The 12,348-nt window shown below is 33.0% G+C and overlaps 1 protein-coding gene across 1 annotated transcript in view; it reads left to right on the top strand.

Annotated features, from left to right (window-relative positions):
- LOC142340310 (uncharacterized) overlaps positions 1–12,348 on the top strand; it is a 30,122-nt gene that overhangs the window by 6,893 nt on the left and 10,881 nt on the right. The window contains exons 3-4 of the mRNA XM_075390885.1: positions 6,893–6,999; positions 8,817–8,942. Coding sequence (XP_075247000.1) covers positions 6,893–6,999; positions 8,817–8,942 — 233 coding nt within the window. The remainder of the gene's footprint in view (positions 1–6,892; positions 7,000–8,816; positions 8,943–12,348) is intronic.

Here is a 12,348-nt window from a genome sequence, read left to right as displayed (position 1 = left end):
ATTGTTTTTTAAAAGGTTTTCATATAAGTTTGAAAAAATTATCTCATATTTTTTGGAAATCATTTTATTTGTCAATTTTTCTGTGAAATCCCATAAAAAAGAATTTGTGTGAAGCAAATTCCAGCCAATTTCCCGACCTACAAATCTTATCAAGTGAAAACATTGTGATAAATTGTCAGCCTCATATGGTATATTATTAGCACGTAAACCTCTTTTAATCATTTAATTGCTACCAATTAAAAAACGCGCTTTAAATCTTAAATTTATGTATAATGGTGGAGAAAATATACATTCAGTGCGAAGATTAGATGCTTTCAGAGCGAATTAGAGTTAGCTTACGTGCGGAAAAAAAAGACACAAATCGAGCACATTCGTGATTTGTACTGCGCAAAAAATAAGATACACAGCTTGTATCTCGAGTTCGCGGTTAAAATTTGGACAGTTTTGCACACACAGGTTGCAAAATTCCCTTCAATATTGCTTGTTTTTGCTGAAAAATCCGTTTTGGCAATATTTTATTACCATAGAAAAAACGAACAAGAGATACGCAGATCGAGCGAATTTGCCCTTGACAATTTGGGTTTACCTCTGCGGTGTAAGAATGATTATATTTTTATCAATCGTGAGCTGGGGGTTTGTAAACGGCTTGTTTTGAAATGACGACCATGTACTGATGAAAATTTTTATTTGAAAGATACAATCTTCGTTAAAATCTAAGCACTTTTACTTGAAACAACAACAAATAGTTTTCAAATGCAAGTGAAGTCATTCACGTGATGTTTTATATTAACACAAACACCAAAATAATTCAAGGTAACTTTAGCTTGTCATTCATTTTAACTTACTTTTAAGACTAACGCAATTCTGACCCTCCTTAATTTACTTTAAAATGACATTAAAAATTAAAGGAGTGCTATTTTAGTTTTTACTTTAAATATATCTGAACGTATACTTCAGCAGTACCTTACCTTTGTTTAGTGTGCATGCACTTTAATACTGGCCTTGAACTTCTTCTAAATCGTTGATATTCATTGTGCGCTCATTTTTGCTTCCACCCCATTTGTATTTGCTCAACAATTTTCGATATTCAGACATGTTTTTTGGATGATTTTTTGGATATTTTTTTGCATTAGCTTTCTTATACTTTTACAAATTTGGTAATACAATAAATTATTGTTGCTTCGACCCATCTTAGTGGTGAGAAGAACTATATACTCAAATGGGTTTTCTGCTCAGTCAACTTGGGCCATAAAGTTTGCAATTAAAAAAGATTTTTTCTAATTTTTTTATTTTAAAGAGTTATCAAGGATTAAAGTTTTATGTGAACACGTGATAATTGGCATGGTTTTGTTTTTTTTAGGAGAAGTTTTGTTCTATTATAGTTTTTTTCTAATAAAAAATGTTTTTCAAAATTTCATATTACGCTACACAATAAAACAAATGTGTGTCTCTTATAAACGAAAGACAATAAAAAAGCTAGTAATGGTCTCATAGGGAATTTTATTATTAAAATATCAAACTCTATATGAGAGCTGTTCTGTTACAAAACCTTTTTATCTTTTTTTTCAAAGCACTTGGACACTATAGACTTTTCATATCAAAATTCTGCTAAAGATAAACCTCAACTAGAATCAAATGATGCCCCATGAACAAACAATTCCTTTTGAAGGAATCGGTCAGATTTTTTATGGCTTCGACTCTGAGTTTTTGCAATTTTTAATGAAATTTTGATTTCCTTTGGATTTTTTTGTCAAGTGCAGTCTGGCTGACAAATTTTAAAATATGCTCCCTTATGAGCATTAACTAAGTCAGTCTAGTGCTTTGAGTGGACAGCTAATAGCTCTTAAGACTTCAAAAACAATTTTTCGAAAAAGTTATTCAAAAATTTGAACATTTTCAAACTTATTTCCGTTTATTTGAAAAATCAGTCCCGAAAATGACAAGACGTTTTTTTCAACTACAACCAAACATTTGGTAAGCAGTTTTCTCTTCTAACTATTGTTTTTTGACTTCGATACAACGATCGATATTTTTTGGATGTTTTTTGGATATTTTTTCATTTTTTGGACATTTTTCCTATATTTGGTTCCTTCGTATTCGGAATCTTGGTGTATTTTCCTTAAATTTACAGTTCCTATACGCTTGAGGATTGATCTCAGTTGATCACATGTGAAAATTTCAGAGAAAAACTTATGGTTTTAATTGCTTAGACACTTTCTTCTCGCAGTTCTCTAATGAACTTTTTGCTTTTGCCTGTATTGTTGTCGTTTTCTCAGCCATCAGACTTATTGTGGTGACCTATTGATGACTTATGAACGAAAGATATCATTGCCTTTCTATCGAGGCAGAATTAGCGTATTTATCTAATTCCGTTGGAAAGTATTGTTTTTTATGTCTTTGAAACTACGGGTTTTCTCAAAAGATTTGTGTTTTTAATATATTTGTTCACATTTGTTGTCTTTATATATCACTTTTTTTAAAAAAAAACAACCCAATTGGTGTTAAAAAGTTTTCATAAAATAAAAAGTTTTGACAGGATAGTTCATTTTTTAATGGCTTTCACACTTTTCTTTCACAATTTTTTTTGAATCTGTTGTTTTTGCATGTTTTTTCTTGATGTAGGAGTAAAATTTTTTTAAAATCCTGAATACTCTCATAAACTTCTAATTGAGAATTGAATGTTTTTAATCAATGCAGTCAGTGTATAGCTTATTGTCTTAAAGTTTTTTGTTCAAGATTTTTAAAAACTTTTTAGTTTGTATTGTTCTTTTTTGTCAGCTTGTAACTCATTCTCATCTTTGAGAGGTCCCTTCCATTTTTTTGAAATTCATATTTTAAGTTCTTCATTGATATTATGTCATTACTGTTGTTTCGTTTGTTGGAGAAAACGCATTTTCATAAATATTTTTCGATTGGTGAATTTTCGTGTTTCTTTTTGTCTTCCCTTTAGAAATTCGCGTAATAACATATCCCTATGATTATGAAATGAGGCCCAGGTGAATTTAATTAACATTCCAGTATAGCTATAATTGAATTAGTATATGTAACAATTGAATTTTTTTTTAAAAAAAACATAATATTCAGATGATTTCAATTATCTAAATAATTTCAGTTTTTGCAAATTCTTTGTGTTTTTTTTTAGTTATCTTGCACCTTCATTCCGCTTATATTGCTTTTTCTAACCACATTTAAACCCTCTTGGTTTCTACATGACGTATTAAAATCATCCGGAGTTTTATGTTAAAGCATTTTTGAAGTTATTTGGTTTAAAAAATGTTGATTTACTTTTGATTTTCTCCTCACTATTTCTTCTTTGTGTGAACTTGTTATCTATTCTCAAAAAAGGCAAATTCTTTCGAATTTGTGATTGAAGAAAAATAAATTTGTGTAGGTAAGGTTTTGTCTGAATGCAATTTGATGTAGTTACTAGGTGCTTTTAAAATTAGATATTGAGTTTTTGTCTCAAAAAAAGTTTTTTGCTTTTGTTTGTTTTGTCGTTTGTTTCCTCTGTTAGGTTTTTTAATGGTAGGTCTTCTGAGCGTTGTGAGCACTCCAACGAGGCTTGCCATTATTAAGTTCGATTAGTAGTTTGGGTGTTTAACGATTCCTTCAAACTTCTTCATTTATTCTCGATTATCTCTTCATTTGGTTGACAATTTTGTTAAAAAAGTAGATGAGCTCGGGTCGGAACATCATGTGCTAACGCACATTAACAAACGTCCTTGATAAAGGTTCCCTGATTAAGCGTCGTGCAATTATTTTCGTGCCAGAAGCGTGTTTTGCAGACTTGGGTTGCTATGGTTTTATAGGTATGTGTAGTTTTTGGGACAAAATTTTCAAGTACTTTTTAAGTCCTTTTTTATTATTGTTGTCTCCTTGAGGTGAATCTCCTTTTTGATTTGATTGCTAAAAAGGCCGTAGAATTTCTAGAGGGCGGAGGAACAACTTCATCTGAGAATTTTTTTCGCTCCCTCTATTTAATTTCATCCCTTCAATCGCTATCTCGATCTCTTTTTCTTTCTGTCCTTTTTTTGTATATCCACTGTGCTCCCTTGTTTTTATGGTTAATTTCATATTTTTGCTCTCTCTCTCTCTCCCTCTCTCTCTCTCTCGCTCTGTGTGTGTGTTTGTTTGCTTGTTTATTTGTTTGTTTGTTTGTTTGTTTGTTTGTTTGTTTGTTTGTTTGTTTGTTTGTTTGTTTGTTTGTTTGTTTGTTTGTTTGTTTGTTTGTTTGTTTGTTTGTTTGTTTGTTTGTTTGTTTGTTTGTTTGTTTGTTTGTTTGTTTGTTTGTTTGTTTGTTTGTTTGTTTGTTTGTTTGTTTGTTTGTTTGTTTGTTTGTTTGTTTGTTTGTTTGTTTGTTTGTTTGTTTGTTTGTTTGTTTGTTTGTTTGTTTGTTTGTTTGTTTGTTTGTTTGTTTGTTTGTTTGTTTGTTTGTTTGTTTGTTTGTTTGTTTGTTTGTTTGTTTGTTTGTTTGTTTGTTTGTTTGTTTGTTTGTTTGTTTGTTTGTTTGTTTGTTTGTTTGTTTGTTTGTTTGTTTGTTTGTTTGTTTGTTTGTTTGTTTGTTTGTTTGTTTGTTTGTTTGTTTGTTTGTTTGTTTGTTTGTTTGTTTGTTTGTTTGTTTGTTTGTTTGTTTGTTTGTTTGTTTGTTTGTTTGTTTGTTTGTTTGTTTGTTTGTTTGTTTGTTTGTTTGTTTGTTTGTTTGTTTGTTTGTTTGTTTGTTTGTTTGTTTGTTTGTTTGTTTGTTTGTTTGTTTGTTTGTTTGTTTGTTTGTTTGTTTGTTTGTTTGTTTGTTTGTTTGTTTGTTTGTTTGTTTGTTTGTTTGTTTGTTTGTTTGTTTGTTTGTTTGTTTGTTTGTTTGTTTGTTTGTTTGTTTGTTTGTTTGTTTGTTTGTTTGTTTGTTTGTTTGTTTGTTTGTTTGTTTGTTTGTTTGTTTGTTTGTTTGTTTGTTTGTTTGTTTGTTTGTTTGTTTGTTTGTTTGTTTGTTTGTTTGTTTGTTTGTTTGTTTGTTTGTTTGTTTGTTTGTTTGTTTGTTTGTTTGTTTGTTTGTTTGTTTGTTTGTTTGTTTGTTTGTTTGTTTGTTTGTTTGTTTGTTTGTTTGTTTGTTTGTTTGTTTGTTTGTTTGTTTGTTTGTTTGTTTGTTTGTTTGTTTGTTTGTTTGTTTGTTTGTTTGTTTGTTTGTTTGTTTGTTTGTTTGTTTGTTTGTTTGTTTGTTTGTTTGTTTGTTTGTTTGTTTGTTTGTTTGTTTGTTTGTTTGTTTGTTTGTTTGTTTGTTTGTTTGTTTGTTTGTTTGTTTGTTTGTTTGTTTGTTTGTTTGTTTGTTTGTTTGTTTGTTTGTTTGTTTGTTTGTTTGTTTGTTTGTTTGTTTGTTTGTTTGTTTGTTTGTTTGTTTGTTTGTTTGTTTGTTTGTTTGTTTGTTTGTTTGTTTGTTTGTTTGTTTGTTTGTTTGTTTGTTTGTTTGTTTGTTTGTTTGTTTGTTTGTTTGTTTGTTTGTTTGTTTGTTTGTTTGTTTGTTTGTTTGTTTGTTTGTTTGTTTGTTTGTTTGTTTGTTTGTTTGTTTGTTTGTTTGTTTGTTTGTTTGTTTGTTTGTTTGTTTGTTTGTTTGTTTGTTTGTTTGTTTGTTTGTTTGTTTGTTTGTTTGTTTGTTTGTTTGTTTGTTTGTTTGTTTGTTTGTTTGTTTGTTTGTTTGTTTGTTTGTTTGTTTGTTTGTTTGTTTGTTTGTTTGTTTGTTTGTTTGTTTGTTTGTATGACCGTTTGTTTGATTTAACCTACATTTTTTCCTGTTTCTCTATCTTCTTTATTTCAATTTCTGCGGGCGCTTGATTAATTGACCAATCAGATGGCGACGTCTGCGACATGCTTTGAGCAAGAGTGGAGAAAACGATCTGGTCATAGGGCAAGTTATAGAATAGGATCTGCTCCTAAGTTGCGAAGAAATGTGATTTACGGTCTGGTTATAGGCGGTTCCAACGTCTGTTCAGATTTTGTGCAATAGTCGGCTAATGGTTGCTCAAATTGGTATTGAACAAGTGTAGTTGAACGACTGTATTGTCGGCCTCAAAATAAAATGGGTTCAAACTCCACAAAAACTTTCATTAATTTGGTACTCAAAAAAACTTTTGGGTTATGATTAGAATGAACTTTGTTTTGCTAATTCAAGCCGAATGTTTTTCTCGGAGCAAAGACGGGAAAAAATGGGAAGAGACGCTTTACGGTCTAACCCCGAAGTCACTCAATCTCTTGATTCTTGATTAGCAGAATGATCTTAGCAGACATGTCCATCTATGTTCCTATCACAGGGTAAGGTCAGCGAGATTGCCTAATCATAACGCAAGGTCCAGGTCCAGAAGTTGGTCTGAGCCGAAGTCCTTATAATTGATGTAAATTTTGTTGCGATTGGATATCTGAAAACAAGAAAAAAATTATTAATCAAAAACATATATCTAGAGAACTACTCGATTGCCCGGTTGAACACTCACTGCTTCAAGTTCACTTCAGGATAGTAAGAGATCGGTAGAAAGTGACAGGTGATTCCTTTGAGTTCTTTTAATGCGGAGAATAGATCCGGGACACACTAAAACATGGAGTCAATCTCATTAATTTAGCACCAGTTAATCTGATTAGCAAAATTTTAAGTTTTTTCCTTCTATTCATAAATGACAAATTATTCTCCAGGAAAGAGAACATGCGTTGGGAAAAAAGTAGGCACGAGAGAGCGGTTCATAAGCGATGCTTATCTTGCAAAGCTTTCCAAGTAGATGCATCTCTCCAAGACAGGCAATATCTGAAAAAGTCTATTGTCAACTTAGCGTTTTTTGTCTTGTTTGTCTCTTTTACTTTTTCTGATCACATCTATGACTTTGTTCACAACTAGTGTGTGTTTATGTGTTGTAAGGTGAGATGAGAGAGATGCTTGGCAATGTTGACGAGGAGGGCTGGCCAGTTGTGGACAATCAGAGCTTCCTTGTCACCAACATCAAAGATGCAAAGCACGAAATAGAGGTGATTAAGACGAATAAAATTATTGTGTATTAGATGGTCACCCTGAAATGAAACTTGATAGCCCTTCTAGTGAACCCCTATTGAACTCACAATAAGCCATGAATCGTCGGTGTCTTCCACACAAAATCCGAGATTTTGGTTTATAATATGGTAGCAATTCTCACATCTTTTCACCGCATTCACCGCTAATCTTAAATTTTTAAGTGATTTTAGCGTTGACACCTCGACCCGGGAAGATACGGTAGCGTTCTATTCAAAGGAATTTAAATTTTTAGAACAGTTCGCGAATTTATTCAAAACATTGTTTAGCTTGTTGGCGAAACTGAACATATTTGAATTCTGGGTTAATTTGAAACTTGATCAAATCAGATTTGCGGTTTTTTGAGGTGATCAAGCGGAAATAGTACATCAGTCGTTTTCAACATTTCATCTCATTGGTAGCTCGTACAATAAGCATTTTGTTAAGATTTTGATAAATATTTTTTGTTAACGAAGTTGAAGGTAGCAAAACCTATATTCATAGCCACAACTGCGAATAATTCAAACCTTTTTGAGGAGCTGCTATGAAATACAACGTTTCTAACTATCAATCAGTTCCTTCAGGTTCTATCTCTCTAGTCAAGTATTTGTTGGAGCCTAGAGCTTCTTTTAAAGATATGTCAAACTTATCTTCTGCACAATTTACATTTGGTTGTTCTCTCTCAGCCTGCTAAAATTAACTAAATTTTTAGTACCAAATAAAACAAAAACGACAAAAGAGGAATGAACAACTAAAATTCCTCATCAGAGGTGTAAAAAAATTTGAGTATTTTTTCCTCGTGTCCGAAACTGTAAAAGACGGACTTTCAAGACCATTGCAGACAAGCTTTCAGAGTCCTAACAACAAACTAATGTGCGCACTACAATTGTTGTTCTAAACTAATCTCTCTTTCGAGACAATATCAGAAATCAAAGCTTCTAACGTCAAAAAGACCTAGTCCAACATACATTTGAATTTTGCAAGACTTTTGCACTATTATAAAGAATTATGCCATGTTAGAGGGTCTATGCAGTTGCAATTCCTGTGAAAATGAACCAGTAGTGGATTCGCACGAGCATCTCGTACTTGCGAGCCCGGTGTGCTACCCATTTACACCAACTGCTCTTAAGCTCTCGAACTTAGACATCTCTTATAATCGTTTTCATGTTCTTTCTTGTTCCTCAAGGCTTCAATTCTCTAACCAAGTATATATTGAACAAAATGAGCTTCTTGTCAAGCTATGTCAGGCTTATCTTATGCACAAATTACATTAGGTTGTTCTCTCTCAGCCTAATTAAAACTCTCCTTTAAATTGCGCAACAATTCTTTCACAATTTTTACTCTCTTGTCTCTCTTTTGCAGTTAAGCTCAGAGACTAGGTTTTTGACCCATAACCTGTTAGGGGATGGACTTTTGCAAGCGGAATAAAAACTAATTAAACGGATGAATTTCCCCAAAATCAAAACACCATCGTGATCTATTAATCAGATCTCTCCTGTAATTCTCTAAATTTTACTGTAAAATATCATTTTGTTATTCTCTCATTTTTGAGAATTTAATTCTTTTTTTAGTTGAAAAAGCTTTTTTTATTCCGCTTGCGAAAGTCTATAACCCAACATGCCCGAATCTTGCAAGAGACGACAAAAATCGACGACGCGTCTTACGTTGTTTGAAATGCAACAGAAAACGATGAAGCCAAAAAAACCACCGGGCATATAATCATTTTTTGTAGAGCAAAATTGACAATTTCTTATGTTTAATTATCAATAAAATCTCAACATGAGTTGGTTGTGTTCAGGGAGAGAACTTTTTGTCAGCATCTTTTGACGAGGAGACGATGCGTGATCAACTTAATTCAGAGGCTGAAGCTATCATGAACAAAGTGCTTGATTACGAAAAGGTCCAACCACTGCTGGAGGAAAAGGTAATGAATTTTGCTTTTCAATATTAAATCCAATCTTTATGAATGTAAGACCACTTATTCTTCGATAATCCATGAAAAGTAGAGTTGCTGGTTTTAGAAGTATCTCGAGAAATTATAGAACAGTATTCTTTTTTAATCAAGTTATCTTCTATAGTTAAAGCCTAGTGCCAATTTTAATGGCCGAAAAAATGCGCCTATCGTATGAAAAATATGGAAAAACTGTCGCCACTTGAATTCAAAAATTTACGCAAAGCAATTATTAATAATAATCGCAGTGGTGTTCTTAATATTATTCTCCACATTTCAGAATGTTTTTTTTTTCATTGCTCTTTTTTGAGTAGCATTGCTCTTTAATCATTGCACAAAAATTCAACCAGAAGAAACAAACCCAGCCCCAATTCTCGTTCCAAATCTCTCATGGGCAGACTCTTCTAGGCCAAAATGGCGTCTGAGCAGACCGATCCACGCCATTAAGCGATATGATCTCACTTAAATTGGTTCAAAATATTTGTTATGAAGAAGACCCTCGTTTAAACTCAAGTATGATCACAAACTCTGTCTCCTTGAGCTTCTAAGGGTGTTTCTGATTCGCGTATTGTTCCGATCCACTTTAGTGTGGGAGGAACTTTATACTCAAATGATTTTTTTATCTTTCATTTTCAAATTATTCTTTTCATTCTTTTCATTTATCTTTCAAATTATTTTTTCATTCTTGGCTCATTGCTTTCAATTGATGCGTTGTTGCCTCATTCAAAAATACAGACCAAAAGCAGTTCTATTTTTTCCTACAAAGGAACATTCGATAGTACTTATTTTTTGCATCACGAGAAACTTTTCACAGTTACGAATGAACAACTGTTAAATGGTCTGGTCATTCAGTTATGTTGAAAAACACTGTTACGATTTTACGATAGGTTAAAATTACACTGCTATTTGTCTATTCATTATATGATGCCCCTACACATGGACATCGAAACAAAACATCAAAAAGCTCTATTTGCTGACTTATTTAATTTTCCATTGTTATCTAACCGAGTTGAGCAATTTGTTTCAAAGAACTAATAGAGATTTTTATTAAAATATGTTATTTTTTGGATTGTTTAGCCCAACTTATGCTCAGACTTCAAATTATTCGTACAAAATTACGACCATCCTTTCGTGTTCAAACGTCACAACTTTCAACAGATGCAGTTAATGAAGATAACCGCAAATCTGATTTTAATAATTATTGAATTTTCTCAAGTTAGATTTTAAATAGTTTTTGCAACTTGCACTTCGTAGGGAGTAAATCGAAGTTTTCAAGTGTAACAACCCAAGATTCTGGTGAGTCACTTTGCTTAGTATTCCAGCTTGCAGTTAAGAGTTCGTTGGTCGTTCTTAATAAGTTCATTGTACTTTATACAAGTCAGAAATTGAACGCTTATCGGTAACATGTGGTGCAAACCCCCCGAGGCGGAAAAACTCTCAATATTAGATTGTATATAAATTTCTATTTCACTGTTCAGATTTCTTACTTAATATAAAGCCGGAGCTTAGAATTGAATTTTTTTGACTGTTGTATTCAAACCAAATCACAAGAGAAAACCATGTAAGTTAAATAAGTGTATTTAACAATAAGACTTAGAGATTTTCTGGTAACCCTTTTTCATAAAACCCAAGTCGAACCCTACCCGTTACTATTATTATTTAAAACTTGAATCCTTTTATTCTCATGGGTTCGACTTGGGTTTTATGAAAAAGGGTTACCAGAAAATCTCTAAGTCTTATTGTTAAATACACTTATTTAACTTACATGGTTTTCTCTTGTGATTTGGTTTGAATACAACAGTCAAAAGAATTCAATTCTAAGCTCCGGCTTTATATTAAGTTAGAAATCTGAACAGTGATATAGAAATTTATATACGATCTGATATTGAGAGTTTTTCCGCCTCGGGGGGTTGCACCACATGTTACCGATAAGCGTTCAATTTCTGACTTGTATAAAGTACAATGAACTTATTAAGAACGACCAACGGACTCTTAACTACAAGCTGGATTACTAAGCAAAGTGACTCACCAGAATCTTGGGTTGTTACACCTCTCCCTTCCCAGAGAGAGCACGTCCACGTGCAGTAATGAAACCTCGTAAGTAAAGAGGTAATACTTATACACCAGTAAAATTGTAATAAGAAAGCGAAACTAGACTAACAGTACCAACTGTTATGAAATTTAGGAGAGAATTTAAGAGTTACCAAACTCTATGATTTTTTTATTAGTATTCTGTTTTAGTTTTTGTCGGAGGAAGACGTGGCTCCTTCGTGGCTTTTTCTTTTGAATCTGATTTCTGGGTTTTTCAGCGGTAACTACTGCCGAGTAGATGCTGTCATTTTTTGATTGTAGCTGTTTCAACTGCCTCTTGTTACTGGTACCGTTACTGCCTGACGACTCCAGTCTAGCTCTATTTCTTTCCTTTCTTAGTCGATCGTTTTCTCTCTTTAGTTTCTCTGTTTCGTCTTTTTCAAATTTTAAGTCCTCTTGTAGTTTTTTGTTACTTCTTTTTTTCCCCTTCCAAAGAGTACTCGGTTTGAAGTATTTCTTCGTTTTTTCTAGTAATTTTCAATTTGAGTTCCTCCATCCTCTCCTTGAGGTTTTCGTTTTCCGTTTTTAAACGTTTCATTTCCATTAATAAAGTCTCCTTTTCTTTCTCAGCTGACCACAGCTGTTGAGTTGATCTATGTAGATCTTTTTGCAAAGTTAAGACCCTTTCTTTTAAACCTGCGTTTTCTCTTCTTAAAGCACCAGCTTGCTCAGGATTCAGAAATCCATCCAATTTTAGGAGTACCAACTCCTGATGATTTCTTATTCTTGATTTCGGGTCATTCTGTAGGAGACACCGAGCTTTCTCTCCACCAAGGTTCTTTTGTGTAAGCATCGGTGCTTGGTCTGTCAAACTGAATGCAATAACGCCTTCTTTGAGCTCCGGCTTTACTTCAACTTTCCCCGGAAAGTCGTTATTCCTTTTTAGAGGACTTACTTTTGGAACATTAAACTTCACCTTCTTGGGTATACGGTAGACGCACACCGGTGCTTCGTCTTCTGTTTCCTCTTTTGTCGGTGAGGGCACGATTACAGTGGTTGAATCGGCAGGTGAAGAAGGCCTTGCCAAGGACTCTTTTCTTAAGGATGGAACATCAGATCTAACTGGAGGTTATTCTGTTGGCACCGAGCCAAGATTGATATCTGGGATCTCTACATATAGAGGGACACATAAATTAGGTACAGCGGCCTCAAAAGGACCCCTAGTCCTCTCGACTTCCTCAGGCCAATTACTTTCGTAAATAGGACTAAATAATGATACCGGATCATTATCAGTCAACGGGCTATTGAGAATCTCCCCAAGAGATCGGTTGTTGTTGTTGTTGTTGTT

The sequence above is a fragment of the Convolutriloba macropyga genome, chromosome 5, assembly GCF_964194025.1.
Source record: "Convolutriloba macropyga chromosome 5, txConMacr16.3, whole genome shotgun sequence".
In the NCBI taxonomy this organism is placed as follows: Eukaryota; Metazoa; Xenacoelomorpha; order Acoela; family Convolutidae; genus Convolutriloba; species Convolutriloba macropyga.
Note: the sequence above shows the minus strand (reverse complement) of the source record. Positions and strands in the feature narration are given on the sequence as shown.